Here is a 22,269-nt window from a genome sequence, read left to right on the forward strand (position 1 = left end):
GAAGGGTATCTGCTTCATCCACAAGGAAGTTCGGTAGCATCCAAGGCAGCCAGCTTGGTGTGACCATATCTCACCAAGCAAGAATGAAGGAGGAATAACTCTTCAGCCTATTGCTATGATAACTAAAAGCATCTGAAAACACCCTGGAACAATGACACAGCACAGCAATGCCTGGGTGATCCTGGAGCAGCCCTTGACTAAAGGCTGTCAGTCACCTGTGTCTTGGGCATGATTGGCTGATGGTTTCATTTATGGGTACTAGCAAATACCAGGCTTATCCAGTCAAATAAGATTGCTCCTTCATGAGGCAACAGCAGGAATTTCCCATTAAAAAAAAATCACAAATGTCTTCTCTCATTCCAGCAGCAAATGGCTACTTGAAAGCTTTCCTACAAGCATTCCTGTTTTTCCCTTCTTCAAATTCCTTCAGAGTTTCCCGATAGCAGAGCGAAAGCAGTTGGATGTGCTCATCAGCAATGAGAACTTACTGTAAAACAAACACTCATGTCATATTTAGCCCCATAAATCTTCCTTTTCTCAAAATCACTTCTCTATTGCAGCTAGATCAAGTGTCTTCCACCTTGATGGCATTTTTTCTGGCACTCATAGCCTCACACACCACTTCTGAGTACAAATGAACTCAAGGGTGCAAGACCAGCACACAGAAGCAAAGAATCAGACCCACCATATCAGTATGTTCACACCTCAATCACAAATTTGAGGTGCATAAAAAGGGGCAGCAAACCCTCTCCTAACAACGGGCACATATGGTGATACTAGGACAGGCAGCACTGATCTGAGAAGACAGCCATGGGAGTACCACTGATACAGGGCAAAAGCCTAGCCTGAGACTTGTGTATCACTCATGCTTCAGAGACCCAGATTTATCTGGAGGAAGCAGAGCTCAGTTATAAATAGCACTGGATAATGCTGCTCTTACTTTCGGTTTGTTTTCTTCCTGCTGGGAATTGGATGCTCTGCTCTGTACAGTGTTTCACCAGGAATCTGCTTGCTTATTCCCCTAGCAGCACTTAGCACTGAATTTATTAGGATGACAAGTTAACAGTCAAGAAGCCAGGAACCAGACATTAGATTCTAACTTGTTTGTCCCACAGTGGCCATGTTCCCATGTCAGACACAGCATGCAGCTAAGTGATGGGTGCCAGCGGCCAGCAAAACTCAGGCGTATTTAACCAACTGCAATTCACAGCTCTTGGTTTCAATTCTGAGTCTACTCGTTGAACAAGATTTCCAGTTTCCAGACAAAATGTGAAGTTCCTCTGTGTGCTGAGCAAGCAGACACACAGGGCAGGCAGGCTTACATCCAACCCCCCCCAAGCTGCCTGAAGCTGCTAATCAGAGACCACATCTCTAATGTGCCTGACAGAAGGTTCCCATCATCACAGGACTGAACGAGTTTATAGCAGGAACAGTCCTGTGGAGAGATGGCCCAGGGGCTTGCCAGATGCTGAGGGTCCTAGATACCACACCACACTAATCTGTAGAGCTCACCATGACATCAGGGGTGGGAGAGGGATGAGAGTTATGACCAGCCCAAGCTCCCCACATCTCACTGTGTATCTGTGCAAATTTGCTTTCATCACCCTTGTCCAGCTTGCCTTCAGCTCTGCCATTAACATTCTCTTATCTTTATTTCATCCCCTTCAGAGAAGGACTCTGTTGTTTCAGATGCTCTATCAGTGCCATTAAACCCCATCTGGTCTATATGTTTTCTACACCTATTTTGAAGATCCAGCAATCATCAGTCAAACTTCACAGGCCAGCAAAGAAGTACATTTTTTCCACTAAGATCCAGCATAGTTTCCTGATTCCCATTAAATATTTAGTTAACTTTTGTGCCTGTTATAAAGCAGTAGAACAACATTCCAAGATCCAAGCAACCAAACAAATGCACTACAACTTCTCTGCCCTTTTAAACATCAAGCTAACATTTTCCAAAGTCCCAAGGCCTTCAAGAGCTCCTGAGTTTCATAAGTGAAATCCACAAACTAGCTCCAGTACAACTAGCAGGCAAAGCAAATTATTTATACTTTGCTTGCAGACACCAGAAAATAAATAAACTCTTTGAAAATCCACAATAAGACGATACAGACTTTAAGTAAAAAGAAGAGTAGGGTGAAGAAAAATGCATCACTAGGGGATAATCTACTTAGCAAGCAGCAGCAAGAGCAGAAGGCAAAAAGTAAGTTCAGCATCTGTATGAAGTACAGAGGGAAAGGCAGTATCAAAGCAGAATAAGCTCCTTTTCAGACAAATGCTACATGGTCTGAAAGGGATTCTTTGCAAGAGAATTTCTAACTCACAAGAATCCATACCCAACGTGCATTTTAAAAATAGCCATCTACAGAAGCCTAATCTCCAGAAGGCAGAGTTTCATACCATCTCAAAAACCACATCTAACTTAAAAGACAAGATATTTTCTCCATTATTGTCAGAGATACTTAGGAAGCAGCACTTGGACAATTACTTTGCCTAATTTTGAAGTATCTCAAAAAGTACCCAAGAACGTTTTGAACAAGGTACAAATATGCTGCAAAAGACTTTAACCAGTGCTTCTGTCACATGACTGTTCTGCACTTTCTGCCACCTCCACCATTCCCCTAAACAGGCTAATGAAGCTTTCAGACAAATTTCCATGGCTGAGAATAGTCTTTCCAAAATACAGTGAACCTTAACTCTGTATGAGAGAGGAATCCTCCCAGCAAGGCTGTAACATTTCAGCAAGCCATCCCAGAGACTAAAGGTGACCAGAAAGCTGCTGATCTTGATCCTTCTTTCTACAGCAAGACTATGGCAACCCTTCCTAAGCACAACCCTTCTTGCTCACACTTTCTTCCAGGAAAGGACAATGGAGTAAACATATGATAGATGTTTGTTGGCCACTATAAATGCCTCATGGGCTTCAGCGAGGAGCGCTGTGTGGTGTCCTTAACAGACTGGTGCAACCGCTTCTGCAAGCGCCTCTTGCTGGATTTAGTGCAGGGAGTGGAACTGCAGCTAAGGACTGCTCCAACAAGGAATCCTCTGACAGATTGAGGTCTCCAGATGCAAATTCACTCTGGCTGGCCTATGGATGCTCTTCCCACTTCTCTGTGGGAAGGCACTGAATGACTAAGGTGACTTCACTGGTGAGGATACAGCAGCCTCCTTCTGTCCTGCAACATCAGAGTTTAATTAGACTTTTTTTGCCCTGTTTGCACAGGGCCAGGTGTGAAAAGCAGGACTGGTAGCAAGAAAAAATTGTAGAAAGCTGAGACTGAAGAGGAAGGTTCTCTATGCAGACACTGCACTGACTTAGAATGAGAGATGCAGTTCTCTTGCATTAGTCTAAAGGTTTTATGCTAAATGATCCCCGCCATCAGGTTTCTGCTCTATTATTCCTTCAGGCTACACTCTTCCATTTGCCAGCTCATATTATGATACTCTTCATCTCTATCTCAGCTTCATCCTCCTTGGTTTCAGGTCTCCGTTGTTCTCTTTTCTTTTCCGTATCTCTATTTGTTTCCTAGAGTTACTCCCAAAAAATATCCTCACATAGCTGAATGAGTTGGTTTTTTTTTCATTGAACTACCCCCAGCAAATACTTGGTTTGTGTTCCTTAGCAGCGAAGGCATCAGGAAGAGTGTTGAGCCTGTTCCAAGACAGCTGATCTTTATTCTGACCTTGATAACAACCTTCCTTCTTTTCTTTTGCTCTTATTTCCTTCGCATCAGACTCTTTGCTTGCCTGAAGCTAAAGGAACAAAATATTATGTGAAGCACTAACATCTCAGAGGCAATGCAAGCTGCAAAATATGTTTGTCTGACTGCAGATGACAGATTTAGGAGACTGCCCATCATCAGAAATGAAACAATGTGGTGGTATGACAGTGGATTATGAACAAAATGCTTTTTCCTCTCCTAAGTGCAGTGAATACAGTCAGCTTCCTGGAAAGGCCTTTTATTTTTTTGGTGGAACTGTGCCCAGCAGTACAAGTAGAGTGGAGAACAGCAGGTCGTGCTGTCATGCTATAACTGAACTCATTTAGTTTCCACAGCAAAAACTGTCAGTGATTCTGGGGTGGCTTCATGAACTGCTAAGACCCAGTGTAGACTTATTTAAGAACGTTGAAAATAGAGATAGAGAGAGGATCACACCATCATGGGGGAAACTCCATCGAGCAAATCTCAGAAGGGCAACAGGGCTGGTGAAGGGCCTGCCTGGAGCACATGACCTACAAGGACCTGAAGGGAGGTTGTAGCCAGGTGGGGGGTTGTGGGAAGCTTCCTCCCGCAGCGGAGCATGAAAGGTAAACATCAGACCCTGTGATGAGAAGTGTCCTTGGAGCCTTGAGGCTCCCAGGGGCCTGAGCCTGTGACTATGAGCAACCCACGCACAGCTGTCAGGGGGTGGAATCTGCCCGCCTCTGGGGTGGGCACGGCCCAGGAGGCTGACTCTGGCCACCCCCCCTGGGTGGGATCCTTAAGGTGTTTACTGTAAGTTAACCTATCTCTGCCTTACACTTAACCTGGAGCCAATCTGTACCCTCCACTTGTACCAATCTTGAACTAAGTCAGTTGTCTACACCCCCTTTGGGGGCTATAAAGGTCGCTGCATCGCCCTAATAAATTGCACTGCTGCGCAGAAGCCACAGAGTCGACTCTCAGTGCCCCGATCTCTCGCCGCACCGGTCTCCGACCTCCAACAGGGGGTGGCCTCTTCTCCCAGACCACCAGCAACAGAACAAGGGGACACAGTCTCAAGTTGTGCCAGGAAGGTATAGGCTGGATGTTAGGAGGAAGTTGTTGTCAGAGAGAGTGATTGGCATTGGAATGGGCTGCCCAGGGAGGTGGTGGAGGCACCATCCCTGGAGGTGTTCAAGAAAAGGCTGGCTGAGGCACTTAGTGCCATGGTCTGGTTGACTGGCTTGGGCTGGGTGCTTGGTTGGACTGGATGATCTTTGAGGTCTCTTCCAACATGGTTGATTCTATGATTCTATGACTCTATGAAGGGGTGATATGAACAGTTGATCATAAGGAGCATCTGCCACAAGAAGCTCCTAGCCAAGCTGGCAGCTCATGGCTTGGACAGATTCACTCTGATATGGGTCAGGAACTGGCTGGATGGCAGAGCTCAGAGAGTGGTGGTGAATGGTGCCACATGCAGCTGGCAGCTGTCACTAGTGGTGTGCCCCAAGGATCAGTGCTGGGCCCAGTCCTGTTCAATATCTTTATTGATGATCTGGATGAGGGCATTGAGTCCAGCATCAGCAAGTTTGCAGATGACACCAAGCTAGGAGCAGGTGTTGATCTGTTGGAAGGTAGGAGAGCCCTGCAGAGGGACCTGGCCAGGCTGGATGGGTGGGCAGAGGCGAATGGGATGAGACTGAACAATGCCAAGTGCAGAGTTCTGCACTTTGGCCACAACAACCCCAAGCAGCACTACAGGCTGGGGACAGAGTGGCTGGAGAGCAGCCAGGAGGAACTGGGGGTACTGATAGATAGTAAGCTGAAGATGAGGCAGCAGTGTGCCCAGGTGGCCAAGAGAGCCAATGGCATCCTGGCCTGCATCAGGAACAGTGTGGCCAGTAGGACAAGGGAGGTTATTCTTGCCCTGTACTCAGCACTGGTCAGGCCACACCTCAAGTGCTGTGTCCAGTTCTGGGCCCCTCAATTCAAGAAGGATGTTGAGGTGCTGGAATGTGTCCAGAGAAGGGCAACAAAGCTGGTGAGGGGCCTGGAACACAAACCCTATGAGGAGAGGCTGAGTGAGCTGGGCCTGTTTAGCCTGGAGAAGAGGAGACTCAGGGGTGATCTTATTACTGTCTACAACTACCTGAAGGGAGGCTGTAGCCAGGTGGGGGGTTGGGCTCTTCTCCCAGGCAACCAGCAACAGAACAAGGGGACACAGTCTCAAGTTGTGCCAGGGTAGATATAGGCTGGATATTAGGAAGAAGTTCTTCACAGAGAGAGTGATTTCCCATTGGAATGGGCTGCCCAGGGAGGTGGTGAAGGCACCGTCCCTGGAGGTGTTGAAGAAAAGCCTGGATGAGGCACTTAGTGCCATGGTCTAGTTGATTGGCTAGGGCTGGGTGCTAGGTTGGACTGGATGATCTTGGAGGTCTCTTCCAACCTGGTTGATTCTATGATTCTATGATCTGAGGGAGCTAGGGTTGTTCAGCCTGGAGAAGAGGAGGCTGAGGGGAGACCTCATTGCTCTGTACAACTACCTGAAGGGAGGTTGGAATGAGGAGGGGTCCAGCCTCTTCTCCTGTGTGAAAAATGACAGCATTATAGGAAATGGTTTCAACTGTACCAGGGGAGGTTTAGGCTGCCTGTTAGGAAATACTTCTTCACAGAGAAGGCTACTGAACGCTGCCCAGAGAAGTGGTGGAGTCCCAGTCCCTGGAGGTGCTTAAGCAGCGTGTGGATCTGGCACTTAGGGACATGTTTTCTGCAGTTCTGGGACCTGGTATACATTTGAGATGGGACCTTGTCCTGGAGTCCTGTATACCCCTAAATTTCTCTCTCTGCATGGCTTGAATGGGAGGGGGAAAGCCGCCTGGTTCCCCACCCCCTCGCCTGCCCTGCAGGCTTGAATGGGGGTGAGCAAAGGGGTCCTGCCCGCACGAGGAGTGCCCCGTGCAGTGCCCGCGCTGGAATCGGGCTGGGATTGGCTGTGCCTTTCGCGCCAAAGGAAGTGGTAACTCTGCCCTTTGTCTAGAGAGGGTATAAATATTGGGGGCTTCCCACCTTTGGGGGTTCCCACCTTGGAGTTCGTCCCCATTTGGAGTTCATTACTGCCTGAACCTTCGTGCTCACCTGAGAGTTCTTCCCCCCCCCCCCCCTTGCCTGGCCTGGATACAGAAAGCTTCAAAGACTGCTTCATCCATTGACACCTTTGTAAGCCTAATGACCCTTAATGGTCCACCTGCAGCTGCTGAAAGGGAACGAGAGAGACAGACCACACGGGGAAGTCAGCCTGATCGTGAGTTATTTTGGCTCAACTTTATTAGTAAGAAAATGCTATTAATTAATAGCTAAAGCCTTTCCCAACTTCTGACTTCCAAAATAGTCAGATTATCGATGGCATCCCTGTAGATATTCTCAAGCAACTGAATCTGTTAATTAAACTAAATCAATCTTTGTATATATAGTTTTGGGGGCGGGTTTTAGGAAAATAAAATAGCTCTATTTTTGTATAAAAATTCCTGCCTTGGGCATATTAATTTCCTTGCCTCCACAAGAGACCTCCATGGGAAACTCTCCTGCAGGGTGGCCTTCCTAGCCTTCCTACTCTGCTTTGGCAGTTTGCAGGCTATTACAACCCTGTCTTGCCCTTTTTGCTGTAACTACGAGCATCACATTTAACCTGAATGACATTTCCTGAAGAGTCAGCAAGCAGTGGCCATCCCTTTGTCCTCCCACGCATGACTATAATGCAGAAAATAATTCTTTCAGGATGCCTTCTGAAGATCCATGGTATCAGCTCCTCAGAAAGGTCAGATCAGCTTCAGCAAATTAACAATGAACCACATTGCTTTTCTAATCACTGATTTTTCCACATCAACTCCAAAGCACACAGTGCATGTGTGCAATCCTACCACTGCTTAGATCTGCTCTAAGCACAGCCAAAAGAAACGTTCACTTTGTAGACCTTAGGGCCAAGGTTCTGCAGTGGGAGTTTAGCCAGAAATTGTAGTAGTGAGCAAGTGAAAAGCAAAATAGATTTAAAATAAAATGTCCAACTCTCTACAGATCTCTACTAGTCCCAGCAGCAAACAGAAATAACATCCTTTTGGGTTGATGTGGAAGTGAACTGGAAGCACACAGTGAAAACAAATCTGTTGAATAAGATGTATTTTAAGAAGGAGATTGAACAGCAGAAACAAACGTTCACACTGCAGATAGTGTCAGTTATCAATCTCTGTTCCTGATCTGCTGCAACTTTCACAAACTTCAAATTTAAAATAGTTAGTATATCCCAGTGATGAAAAGTAAGAACCCCCCCACCCTTTTCATTTGTAAATCATTCCTAATCATCATAAAGAAGAGATAAAGTAAGAACAAACTCCAATGCTGGCAAAGGGAGAGGGTCTATTCTGAGAGCTCTTCCCAGCAGGGTAAAAGTCACTTCTGCCAAGAGGAGATTGCTCTTGTGGGCTATGGGTATTCCACTTGGGCCATCTGCTTTAAGATCTAGAGCCAAGCCCTGGGACTGAGATATTGGCTTATGTGGGTACCCTGTTCAGGACTGGCATTCTGGGAATACTCGGTGTAGGAGACATGGAAGTGTAAACATTTTGATGACTATTTGGAGCATTATTTTGATCACCTGCCCAGGGAGGTGGTGGAGGCACCGTCCCTGGGGGTCTTCAAGAAATGACTGGATGAGGCACTTAGTGCCATGGTCTAGTTGATTGGTTAGGGTTGGGTGATAGGTTGGACTGGATGATCTTGGAGGTCTCTTCCAACCTGGTTGATTCTATGATTCTATGATTCTATAGCCTCTTGTCAAGCCGAACATTACAGGCTTGACAAAGTTTCTAGGGGCAGACTCCTTTTAAGGTGATGTTCACAGCCAATGGCAAAGGCCTGAACATAGTGATCTGGGAGACCATTTTTAGTACCTATGCTCCCGTGAGACCTCACGTTTTAGTGGTGTGTTAGCCACGTTGCACTTCATGCACTTGCATTCACATGGCTCTGTGTGTGTGTGTACATTTCCTTCTGGCTTTAGACCCTAGCCAACTGGTAGTGATTTGAAATGAATAATTCAAAACAAGCCAGAATCGTCCATTATTTACAATGCAATAGCACTTAATACATGGAAGACAACTGCCAAACCTATAAGAACCTATTGCTATGCTCTTTAAAAATACAGAGAGAGGTATCAGGTAGACAAATGTGTTATCAGGTAGCAGAAGCAGAAAATTTATACTAATCTATTTTGCTTAACAAGCTATGTCAGCTTTGTTTTATGCAAACTTACAGAAATATTAGTAAGTCACTGAAGATTAAGTGGCACAAGAAAAAAGCTGTCAACTTGCTTTACTTGCTTCCCATCATCTTGCTTCCATTACAAAAGGACTGTACTGTTTCAAAAGGAAGGAGACAGGCTGACTAGAGAACAAAGACTTCTAATTCAGGAGAATTTTGTTACTTTTCTGGTTGGTCTTCAAACCTGTGGGCTGGCAGTGCTTACAACCATGAGGACTGCACAGGTTCTACACTGCCTAGTTTAGACCAGGCTTCATGCTAGTTGGAGTGTTGGTGGAGGAGAACAGAGCATCTTTAAACTAAATATGAAAAACAAAGCATAGCTTTCTAGAATCATTTAATACTAAATGAAGATTAACAATCCAATATCTCAACGTGACAGACTGTTCTTTGTGTTGCTTCTCATCCCAACAAATAGAGAGAAAACTTTGTCTAAACCTTCTGGCTGATACTGACCTAGGGTTCAGATCTTTCCAACAGAGCTACAAGCTCTTCTCCTGACTGCTGTGCAATAACCACTGCACACTGCACACTTATTTCACAGCAAGTGAAAAATTATAAAGTTTGACAAAAATATCAGTAATTTACTGCAGAATAAAGTGAAGAATGATGATTCTTAGCACTCAGTCTTTACAAATGAATGAGGAGGAATTAAAATCTACTCATATCTACATCTATCCATATCCATGAGGCAGTTTATTGCCTTTTTCAGAGCTCTCTACAGTGTCTGATAATTTTTTTCATCTCTAAGCCATATTACTTGCTAGAGTGCACATAAACCTACCTCTAAAAACCTCATATAGACTGCTTCCAATGCCTAACATGCCTACATCTGGTTTCTAGAAGCTAAGGCCACCAATAACACCCCTTAAGCATACTCTATCCTTCCCAATATCATCTGGGGCCCACACAACCTGAGATTCTGGTGCCTACAGTGTGTAGCAGCATCTGTCAACCTCCCCTAGCATGTCATAGCAAGGCTGTGAAAAGCTGCTTGTAGGAATAACATTTGGTCAGGCTTTTTTATTGGAAGCCCAAATGGCAATGGGGGAAGCTTGAAGTTCTCTCTGTGTGTGTCTCTGTTTGTCTGACACATTGCATTACAGTAACAAACCTTGGATGAGGTACTATGCTGACCTGTAAGAGGAGATAAAAATGTGGGTAAAAAAACACCCTTCAGAGCAAAAAGTAGCAAATGAACATTCAGGTCTTCTCCGAAATGTTACATTTGCATAACTTCCCTGTTTATAGAAAGCATCAGTCTTGCTTCCTCTTTGCATATTCCAGAATGATCTGCAATCCCATCGGGATCCCTTGATTTCTCAGGCTTTTACTGGAAGATGCACTAACAAGGAGTCATGGCTGGCAGACAAATCTATGCATGGCATGTGCTAAAGCACAAGGAACACTGACAGTGTGCCTAGAGTTGTAACCACATCAAGCAGCCTAAATCAAGCGACAGCAACAGTTAACAGCAGCAGCACCGATAGCCCAGGCTAGCAAAGCAGATAACACCACTGCATCTCTACAGGCTCATACAAACTGCTGCTGCACTTTTACTGCTATAAACAAGATCAAAAGCACCCATACCTTCCTGTGCTCCAGTCTTAACTCAGGCAACACTGTAAATGTAACTACAAAGTTAGCTGGATGGATACTCAAGTCACCCATCTGTTGATACTCTGTGAGAGATGCCAGACTGGCATTACTGTAAGAGCATTATCTGCACATCACAGTTCTTAATTCACTAAAATTCTTCAATGTCAGCTACCAGGTAGTGTGTCTTGAATCCCAGTGACAGCCAATTCCACCTGTGCCCCAAAGAGCTGAGCTCTCTTTTGGAACTGACACACACATTTTACATGCTACTCATAGCCTGGTGCCATGTGATTTCATGTTTGAAACACAGATAGCATTGTGTGCTAAGATATATAGAGAGATCAGTTCCTCCTGAAACAGAAGTAATTCACAATAAGGAAAATTAAGGAGAAGTAATTGTTTATACCAAATCTTTGCTCACGTTTCGTTTCTGTGCAATTGCTTTGCCTTGCTGCGTGTTTCAAAATCAGCTCAAAATACAACTTAATAAACAATTACTAATGCATATATTAAACCAACACCTCACCCCACACAGCACTTTTCCTGCTGTGCCCAAGCTCAGCCCAGTTAAAAGCTTACAAGAAAGGAAGTGCACCCTTACCTGCCACACTGGCTCTGCATGCTTTCCTGATTTAGCACTACTCTTGTAGCTAGATTGGGAGGTTGCCTTCTTCAGGTTGTATATGGCCACATTGCCATCATAGAAGCCCACTGCCAAGAGGTAGGGGTGGTCATTATGGAAGTCCAGGCACATGATGCCACTGTCACTGCTGAAGACATACTCTGGGACCGAGGGGTTCTTCATGGTGTAGAGCAGGAGCATGCCCTCGCCCTGCTTCATGAAGTCATCTAAACAAAGAGGAGTTTTGCTATTAAATCTATTTCAAAGATACTCTGCTATTGAGATATATAATCTAACAGTGCTCATCTACACCTAAAACCAACCCAAATGCAAAGTAAGTTCACATTAAGAATAGAAAATGTAGAAAATTTTCTTTTACCTATGTTGCTGTCATCTTCATGGCAATGATGGCAATATTTACTTTTTAACTGAAAATTAACATTAAATCACAGTCTAAAGCTTATGTTGCCAAATAACTGCACAGAAAGGAGATTTATTTGTGACTTGAAAATTAGTTACTGGAAGATACATGTTATAAAATGATTCTGAATTCTTAATAAAGTATGAACTTAATTTGCTTTAAAAAAATGAGTTCTATTAAGAATAATATATTATTTTTTTTCCCTTCTTGAAAAAAACCCAAAACAAAGAAACAAGAAAACCCCAACAACCAAAAAAAAAAAACCAAAAAAAAACCCAAACTAAGTTCCAGGATCATTTTAAGAACAATTTTCTCCTGGCTACCTCTTAGGAAAACTTCTGCACAAGTATGGTCTTCAGGATGACTTTAATCAGTTTTCACAGAGCAGGTTAGTACATATGAATAACAAATCTTGTACAGAAATTAGACAAAATATTTGCTTTTCAGTTAGGATTTGCTAATAAAGAGTGGGAGAGACATCTGAATTTTATCAAGATTTGATAAATTTTAAACTCAAAAGCTACTTATATCAACAGTGAGGGAAAAACAGAAAGTTAAAAAGTATTGTGCAGATGCCAAGCCCTATGAGGAGAGGCTGAGGGAGATGGGGGTGTGCAGCTGCTCCCCCACACTTTGGTAATACCCAGACTAGACTCAGCTGGGCTCTGGGAACATAAATGAAGCTATTTATTTACAGCTAGCAAAATGTACAAGCAGATATTTACAGTATATACAGTTATAGACAGAAATGTACAAGGTCAAAGTAATACAGAAACACAACTCCCCTCCCAGAAACCTGAGTCCCCAGGAGGGGCTCTCAACCACCCCTGCACCTTCCCCCTGCCCCTCTCAACCTTACCCCAGTCCCAAGGAAGAATGGAGGTTCAGCCAAGAGGTTAAAAAGCAAAGGTGAGTGGCAGGTGAGGTTAGGGAGATGAAGCTCAGTCAAAGCCCAGCCCAAGAGTGAAGACAAAATGGCCAGAGTGTTATCTAATGTTTACATTCTTCTTCAGGAAGACTCTGAGGGAAGTAGACATCAGAATTGTTTTCTTTTTCACAGCCTATGATCTAGTTTTTCGCACCAAAACATTCTAGCCAGCTTCAAACTAGCACACTGCAGAAGAGGAAGCTCATTGCTGTCTACAGCTACCTGAAGGGAGGTTGTAGCCAGGTGGGGGTTGGTCTCTTCTCCCAGACAACCAGTGATATAACAAGGGGACACAGTCTCAAGTTGTGCCAGGGTAGGTATAGGCTGGATGTTAGGAAGAAGTTCTTCCCAGAGAGAGTGATTGGCATTGGAATGGGCTGCCCAGGGAGGTGGTGAAGGCACTGTCCCTGGAGGTGTTCAAGAAAAGCCTGGATGAGGCACTTAGTGCCATGGTCTAGTTGACTGGACAGGATTGGGCACTAGGTTGGACTGGATGATCTTGGAGGTCTCCTCCAACCTTGTTGATTCTCTGATTCTAATGTGGGAATGACATCAGTCACAAAACCAAGTGGTCACGCTCGCATGCCTATATGTGAACAACACTTCCTTCATTGATATGTCTTCCCCAGGATATGGATTCAATCTGCTTAAGCAGAAAAAAAATACTGATTTGGCAGTGTTTTGTCTTGGACAGAGACTTGAGAAATCTTGGAAGAGAAAGCAGACAAAAAAGGCATTTTGTGGACACTTCTCTCTTTAGGCTAGGATTTCATTAACATCGCACACATCCAATGAACCAAGGACAGCAATGCTTCAATTTTTATACTGTCCATATTTGACATTTTAGCCTCCACTTCTTCTTCAAAGAAAAGCATTTCACTAAGGTATATATGTAAAGCATCACATCCAGTGCTGCTACACATAATTGTACAATGCACAATTCACTACAGCTTTATGTCCTTGCTTAGCACAGAACCTTTTTTTCCCCAAGACTTTCCATTTTCTATTTACTTCCAACTTTTCTTTGAGCTGCCTGAAATTCATTCAGGACCTGCCTGCTTCTCATTCTGAATAGACCATCTTTTCTTTTGAGTGCTTTATCACATCCTGACTGTGTCTGCTTTTTGCTCCTCTGGAAAAAAAAAAAGACTATTTCGGAATTCTTTTAAAGTAGAAGAAAAGCTGTTGATGTAGATAAGCTCTTCAGAAACAATGAAGGAGCTTTCCTAATACATAAAAACAATGCTTTCTCTGAGAGTATGCTAGGCATCTCTCCAAGCACTTTTTCTTAGTGTCAAACACCCTTGGGCACACACTATATGTGAAACAAACTTACTGCTTTCTGTGCTTCAAATAGCCACTATACATGCTATGGCCAGAACAGACATCTCCTTTAAAAGTGTCTTCTACTTCTCTTAACCTTTTTACTAGACTGGAGGAAAAGGACTGGAGGATATGACACCAAGCTAGGAGCAGGTGTTGATCTGTTGGAAGGTAGGAGAGCCCTGCAGAGGGACCTAGACAGGCTGGATGGGTGGGCAGAGGCCAATGGGATGAGATTGAACAAGGCCAAGTGCAGGGTTCTGCACTTTGGTCACAACAACCCCAAGCAGTGCTACAGGCTGGACCTGGGCATACTGATAGATAGTAGGCTGAAGATGAGGCAGCAGTGTGCCCAGGTGGCCAAGAGAGCCAATGGCATCCTGGCCTGCATCAGGAACAGTGTGGCCAGTAGGACAAGGGAGGTTATTCTGCCCCTGTCCTCAGCACTGGTCGGGCCACATCTTGAGTGCTGTGTCCAGTTCTGGGCCCCTTAATTCAAGAGAGATGTTGAGGTGCTGGAACATGTCCAGAGAAGGGCAACGAAGCTGGTGAGGGGCCTGGAACACAAACCCTGTGAGAAGAAGCTAAGGGAGCTGGGGGTGTTTAGCCTGGAGAAGAGTAGGCTCAGGGCTGACCTCATTGCTGTCTACAACTACCTAAAGGGAGGTTGTAGGCAGGTGAGGGTTGGCCTCTTCTGCCAGGCAACCAGCAACAGAACAAGGGGACACAGTCTCAAGTTGTGGTGGGGGAAGTATAGGCTGGATGTTAGGAGGAAGTTGTTGGCAGAGAGAGTGATTGGCATTGGAATGGGCTGCCCAGGGAGGTGGTGGAGTCACCGTCCCTGGAGGTGTTGAAGCAAAGCCTGGATGAGGCACTTAGTGCCATGGTCTAGTTGAGTGGCTAAGGCTAGGTGCTAGGTTGGACTGGATGATCTTGGTTGATTCTATGATTCTATGACTTGGTAAATGTGTACTCCAGTGAGAACACTAACTTCAGGGAGCTCTCCATGGAAGCAAGCTGATCCCAAATCAGCATGCAGGTACAGACATTGAGTACCTAAATTTTTTCAGGGCCAGACAGAAAATATTACAATGACCAGTAGAAAAACACACACCAACGTAACTCTTAGCACTGGTTTGTATTTGGATTGTGGAATTATTTTATTTTTCTAGGTCTCTCCATTCATTTGGTCCTGGCAGGATAAATGGCTTCCTCATTTTGCAGAAAGTGTGGATTCAAACCTGGACATTATTTTAAACGTATCTGAGCCTAAGTAATATCATTAACAGTTGTTTTCTGGAAGAGTGGGAATCTTATTCCTAGAATTCTACCTGAAAAGGAAGTGAATTTGCTTTCCTCATCAGAGACTTGCTCTGTCCTTTGAATTCACAGAATTGTCTTTGTTCTCAGCCACATAATGTCAGTAGCCTGGCATTAAGTTGATGTCCAGTCACAGTGAAGATGAATCTCACCCCTACTCAGGAGGAAAAACACTTGGAAGGCTGTGGAAATGACCTACCAGTACTGACTCACAGCAGATTGACTGCGGATTCAGATTGCTTAGACAGACTTTGAATCCAACCAATTTCAAACTCATATTTCTCCTGGTGTGTGCAGGTTGGTCAGGTGTATTTCCAGAATGTCTGTACACACATTCATCTGTTGGCACTGCGTTGAAGGGCCTCTGGCAATTGCCCACCATGTCCCCTTGTCGTGGGTTCTGGCTGATGTTGTTGCGGAGGGTAAATTAATTGATGCGAGATGCTGTTGTGCACAGTTACTATTGTTTATTAATGTTGCTATTCAGAACTCTCACCACCCCACACCACTCATTTTAATAATATTTTGCTTCTTACACGGTTATGGAAACATTCTATGGATAATATCTACATCTAACATAAATCAGCAAAATACATAAACATTAATTGAACTGGAAGAGACTATTTCCCACAGTCAATATGCCTCTTGCAGCCAATATGTTGCTTGCCCAGTAGCTGGGCCCAAGCTCTTTCTGCTCTATGGCAGAAGGAAGTAGAGAATTACAAAGAGACACTTAAGCATTTACTCACAGATTATTATTGTAAGCCTTGCAGGGGCTAGCCACAGTCCAGACAGTGCCCAAATGCTTTCAGGGGACTTTGTCTTATAGAATCATAGAATCAACCAGGTTGGAAGAGACCTCCAAGATCAGCCAGTCCAACCTAGCACCCAGCCCTAACCAATCAACTAGACCATGGCACCAAGTGCCCCATCCAGTCTTTTCTTGAACACCTCCAGGGACGGTGCCTCCACCACCTCCCTGGGCAGCCCATTCCAATGGGAAATCACTCTCTCTGTGAAGAACTTCTTCCTAATATCCAGCCTATACCTACCCTGGCACAACTTGAGACTGTGTCCCCTTATTGGACATTGAGGCTTGAATCTTCCCGGCTTCTGGGGAAAGGAGGCAGACAATCTCTGACCTTGTTCTCCTGGCTTCTTCTGGATGCTCTGTGTATATGCTCAGGGATTCTGGGCAGGACCTTCAGGTGCAGAGGCAGGATGCTGTGCAGTTTCAGCATCATGTCACGCTGGCCACACAGGCTGATCTCATGCAGACATCCAGGGTCTGCTCCTGGTAACTGGCAACAGTGGAGTTTAGCAGGCAAGCAATAAGGCAGTGTGCAATAGCAGCAGGGCTGGGGACAGCAGAGAGAGCAGGCAAAGAGCAGGGAAGCAAAGCAGTGAAGCAAAAGCAGGTTGTTCACCTGCCTATCTCCTTTTATCAATATGAGCCAAGATTAACTGCCCTTTGGACACAAGAATAGCCAATCAGGATGGCAGTTAGCCAAACCTTACCACATTAGGCAAAGCCACAGGCTCACTTTTCCCTGATTTGGGAGAAGCTTGGGGCTTGCACTAGGCAGGCACAAGCTAAGTGTGTGTGCTAGTTTGAAGCAAGCTGGAATGTTTTGGTACAAGAACTAGATAACGGGCAGTGAAATGAAAACAATTGATGTCAACTTCTCTCACAGTCTCGCTGAGAGCTCTGGGAAGAAGAAAGACTTTTTCTCCATTTTGTTTCTCACTCTTGCTTTTGCCTTAGACCTGGTCACATCTCATTAACCCTGCTCCTTCTAACCTTGCTCCCTAACCTCTTGGCTGCACCTCTTTTCTTCCTGAGAACTGGGGTAAGGTTGAGAGGGCCGGGGGGAGGTGTTGGGGTGGTTTGAGAGCCCCTCCTGGGGACTCAGGTTTCTGGGAGGGGAGTTGTGCTTTTGTATTGTTTATCCTTTGAATATTTCTGTATATAACTGTATATAACTGTAAATATTGTAAATAGCTGCTTGTAAATTCTGCTAGCTGTAAATAAATTGCTTCATCTATATTCCCAGGGTCCGTCTGAGTTAGCTGGGGCAAATACAAAAGTGTGGGAGGGGCGGGGTAACCCCCAAACCATCACAGTGTGTGTACCTTACACCACAGGACCCTGGGCAGGCCAGACTCAGTGGCTCCAGGTCCTTTTGTGTCCGTTTCTGCACTTGCCTCTCTGGTGGAGCAGAAAAACATGCCTAAGCAAGGCCAGACATACATAAGCCTATTTTGGACCTATCAGGCCTAGCACAACAGATGTCTTATCTATACAGGTGATTCCTCCAGAGTACCAGAAGGTACAAGGAGCTGAACAGTCCAGCCCAGTGGGTGGACACAGGAAATTATGTTCACAGTACCACAGTATCATCAGGGTTGGAAGAGACCTCACAGATCATCAAGTCCAACCCTTTACCACAGAGCTCAAGGCTAGACCATGGCACCAAGTGCCACGTCCAATCCTGCCTTGAACAGCCCCAGGGACGGCGACTTCACCACCTCCCCGGGCAGCCCATTCCAGTGTCCAATGACTCTCTCAGTGAAGAACTTTCTCCTCACCTCCAGCCTAAATTTCTCCTGGCGTAGCTTGAGGCTGTGTCCTCTTGTTCTGGTGCTGGCCACCTGAGAGAAGAGAGCAATCTCCTCCTGGCCACAACCACCCCTCAGGTAGTTGTAGACAGCAATGAGGTCTCCCCTGAGCCTCCTCTTCTCCAGGCTAACCAATCCCAGCTCCCTCAGCCTCTCCTCATAGGGCTGTGCTCAAGGCCTCTCCCCAGCCTCGTCGCCCTTCTCTGGACACGCTCAAGCATCTCAATGTCCCTTTTAAACTGGGGAGCCCAGAACTGGACACAGTACTCAAGGTGTGGTCTAACCAGTGCAGAGTACAGGGGTAGAATGACCTCCCTGCTCCTGCTGACCACACCATTCCTGATGCAGGCCAGGATGCCACTGGCTCTTTTGGCCACCTGGGCACACTGCTGGCTCATGTTCAGGCTCATGTATCAATCAGCACCCCCAGATCCCTCTCTGTCTGGCTGCTCTCCAGCCACTCCGACCCCAGCCTGTATCTCTGCATGGGGTTGTTGTGGCCAAAGTGCAGCACCCTGCACTTGGAGCTATTGATCTCCATCCCATTGGACTCTGCCCATCTGTCCAGGTGGTCAAGGTCCCGCTGCAGAGCCCTTCTGCCCTCCAACTCAGTCACATCTGCCCCCAGCTTGGTGTCATCTGCAAACTTGCTGATGACTGACTCCATGCCCTCATCCAGATCATCTATGAAGATGTTAAAGAGGATGGGGCCCAGCACTGATCCCTGAGGGACACCACTAGTGACAGCCACCAGCTGGATGTGGCACCATTCACCACCACTCTCTGGGTCTGGCCCTCCAGCCAGTTCCTAACCCAGCACAGAGTGTTGCCATCCAAGCCATGGGCTGACAGCTTAGCCAGCAGTTTGCTGTGGGGGACAGTGTCAAAGGCCTTGCTGAAGTCCAGATAGACCACATCCACAGGCCTCCCCACATCCACCAAGCGGGTCACCTGATCATAGAAGGAGATCAGGTTGGAGAGGCAGGATCTGCCCTTCTTAAACCCATGCTGGCTGGACCTGAGATTCCATTCCAGAATGCCTGCATCTTCCCTTTTATAAGGGAACAGCACAAGCTTCTTCCCCACTTTTAGAGGGAGGTTTAGAAGGAAGTTTGTGTGAAGCTTTGACCTAAGAAGCCTCTTGGAAAACTGTAGCCAAGGTGGACTATGGATTTTATGTGTTTTCTATGCTTTGCACCACACATAGTTATGAATAGCATTTCCATTTAAGCTTTCCAATTCTATCCAATCCTGTATGAAGTGTTTTCTTTAGCTCCTTTGAGAAGGGTTAAAGAGCTCTGTCTCACTCTTTGAAGCAAGACAGTCCTGCAGAGAGTGGAGAAGACATCCCTTCATATCCACAAAAGATCTGAAATGGATTTTGGATGTGCTTCCCTCTCCACTGCTCTGGCAGTTCCGTAGGCCAGCTACATTCCTTAATTAGAGGTAAGGAAGTAGGGCTTCATTGGGTAAAAACTCAGTAGCTTCAGCTACTCCACCTGGAGGTTCACCTAGTAGGGGAAAAGCAAAGTTTTGGGAAGAACAGCTGGCAGAGTGAAACACAAAGGTTCAGTTTGAAGATTGAGATACCCAAATGCAGGTCAACAAGCAGCTAGCTGGCTGTGCACTGAGTCCAAACTGCTAAGTATAGACCAGTCAATACACCTTAAAGAAAGGAAAGGGTAAAAAGGGCAAAAAGGAGGACCCTGGAAATTACCTGCATGCCAGGCTGTTATGGAGGGGTTTGAGGTTGCGTTTGGGGTTAGATATGAGGCTGATTTTTGAAAGGTTTTTAAATAATTTAATGACATATACAAAGAAAATTTCTCCCAAACTTATATACAGTTAACCCACACAAATTCTTTGTACACGGTTGTTGTGAAGGGGTTTGTCTGGGTTTTGGGGGAATGAAATATGAGGCCAAATTTTAAAGGGTTTATATAATTTAATATTATATACACAAGGAATCCCCCTTTTCCCCGAACTATATACAGCTACCCCACACAAGTTCTTTGTATGTGGTTACAACTACCTGAGGGGTGGTTGTGGCCAGGAGGAGGTTGCTCTCTTCTCTCAGGTGCCCAGCACCAGAACAAGAGGACACAGCCTCAGGCTGCGCCAGGGGAGATTTAGGCTGGAGGTGAGGAGAAAGTTCTTCACTGAGAGAGTCATTGGACACTGGAATGGGCTGCCCGGGGAGGTGGTGGAGTCACCGTCCCTGGAGCTGTTCAAGGCAGGGTTGGACGTGGCACTTGGTGCCATGGTCTAGCCTTGAGCTCTGTGGTAAAGGGTTGGACTTGATGATCCGTGAGGTCTCTTCCAACCCTGATAATACTGTGGTACTGTGATACTGTTAGGAAATTATATTACAGAATGTCCATTTACAGCAAAATTGGGAATTTAACAGAGGTTTGAAAGGATTTAGGCAGAGAGTCTGTGGCATGAAAGTGCCACTGGTAAAATTACTGAGTGTCTATGCTGGTTTAAATCGAGTTTGCTCAGTTACTCACTGGCTGGAGTCAGTTTCGATAGTCTCAAATACGTGCGTCAAAGCCACGATGATAACCCTCGTGGGTTTGAATAGTTCAGCTCAGGGATTATTGGGGCACGCTGTCTGGAGCTTCCACAGGCATGATCAAGCTGGGAACAGCGGTCTGGAGCAAGGTGCTGTGGGCTGGAATCATGCAGCGGCGGTGGTCCCAAAAAGTGGCAGGAAGCAGCTAGGAGTGGCAGGTGGTAGAGGAGAGAGGAGCAAGGGTGGCAGGAACACTGAATTGTCCCTTTTATGAGGTATGATTCCGAGACTGATGGTCCTTAGCCACGATTCTGTCCAATAAGGGTCTGGCAGCAGGCCAAAACATACCAAATAAGGTGAAATCCAGGGGTCTGATACCCCCAAATATGGAGAGGGCTCAGGTGGATTCCCCACCCTAGGTGCGTGAGATTACACAACGTGTTTACCTCAACCTTCGAGCAGGCAGCCCAGACTTGAAAGCACCAGTGCTATTGTGTCCCTTTGTCCCCCTTGATTTGTTTTCCCCAAGTTTGGGCAGGGCAGCAGCTTTCGGGGGGACAACATGTCCGGGCATGAATAGATTTGTAAACATAGTCATTTGGGGCCTGTGCAATCCTCCACCACAGCGGTTAGTGAAACTATTTTACAGAACGTCTATTTACAGCAGGATTAAGCAATTTGGTAGAGGTTTGGAAAGGTTCTGGTTAGAGAGTCTTGTGGCATGAAGTGCCACTGATAAAGTCAAGGAAATTTCTTAGCTACTCAAATGGAGAGAGTTCAGTTACTTACTAATTGGAAGTCTCAGTCTCTGTGGTCCCAAATATGCGTAGCGAAAGCCACGTAGTTGAGCCTCGTGGATGTAAATAATTCAGTTTGGATGTTGGGGCACGCTGAGAAGATTCCACAGGCCCAATTGGGCTGATGCCGCGAGCTGGAGTGGCAGTGGGCTGGAGCCGTGGCCGGCCAGGAACGCCTTGGGACCGTGGGACAGGGAGTCATACACGGCGGGTAAAGGTAGTGGCCCCAGGCGACGAAGAAGCTAGGAGAGGTGAGCGGAGCAGGTGGCAGGAGGCACTTTGTTTACCTATGCACCCCTCTTTATTGACTGTGGGCTGAGATTAATGGCCTCTTTGGCCACTAGAGTGACAATCAGGTTGGTAATCAGCCAAACCTTACCATAATAGGCAGAAGGCTCTTGCCTGGACTATCCCAAATATGGGGATCACATGGACTTACCCCAGGGAGACACGAGCTAGGTGTGTGGGGGCTTACACAACCTGTTTACAACCAGGGGTCCTGGCAGAAAAACATGTCCTGGCAAGCATAGGCATGTGTAAGCCTATTTGGACCTGTGTGACCCTCCACCACACAGCCTCATCTCTGTGCCTGGGAAGATCATGGAACTGATCTTTATGGAAGCTACACTAGAGCACATGGAAGACAGGAAGGTTATTCAAGACAGCCAGCGTGGTTTTACCAAGGGTAAGTCCTGCCTTACCAAACTAGTGGCTTTCTATGATGGTGTAACTACATCAGTGGACAAGAGAAAACCAACAGATGTCATTTATCTGAACTTTTGCAAAGCCTTTGAGACAGTTTCCCACAACATCCTTCTCTCTAAACTGGGGAGATTCAATGGGTGGACTGTGCAGTGGATAAGGAATTGGTTGGATGATTGCATAGAAAAGGTAGTGGTCAACAGCTCAATGTCCAGATGGAGAGGGGTTACAAGCAGAGGCCCTCAGGCTCCATACTAGAACAAGTGCTGTTCTGTACCTTCACCAATGATACAGACAGTGAGACCGTGTGCACTCTCAGCAAGTTTGCAGATGATACCAAGCTGAGTGGTGTAGCTGATAAGGCTGAAGGATTGGGTGCCATCCAGAGAAACACATAAACACGCTGGAGAGGTGGTCTGAGGAA

At 45.9% G+C, this 22,269-nt stretch overlaps 1 protein-coding gene across 2 annotated transcripts in view; it reads right to left on the reverse strand.

Annotated features, from left to right (window-relative positions):
* DNAI1 (dynein axonemal intermediate chain 1) overlaps nucleotides 1–22,269 on the reverse strand; it is a 248,859-nt gene that overhangs the window by 111,608 nt on the left and 114,982 nt on the right. For both annotated transcript variants that reach the window (XM_064140660.1, XM_064140659.1), the window contains exon 13: nucleotides 11,200–11,447. In XM_064140660.1, coding sequence (XP_063996730.1) covers nucleotides 11,200–11,447 — 248 coding nt within the window. The remainder of the gene's footprint in view (nucleotides 1–11,199; nucleotides 11,448–22,269) is intronic.

The sequence above is a fragment of the Pogoniulus pusillus genome, chromosome Z (genome assembly GCF_015220805.1).
Source record: "Pogoniulus pusillus isolate bPogPus1 chromosome Z, bPogPus1.pri, whole genome shotgun sequence".
Taxonomy (NCBI): Eukaryota; Metazoa; Chordata; class Aves; order Piciformes; family Lybiidae; genus Pogoniulus; species Pogoniulus pusillus.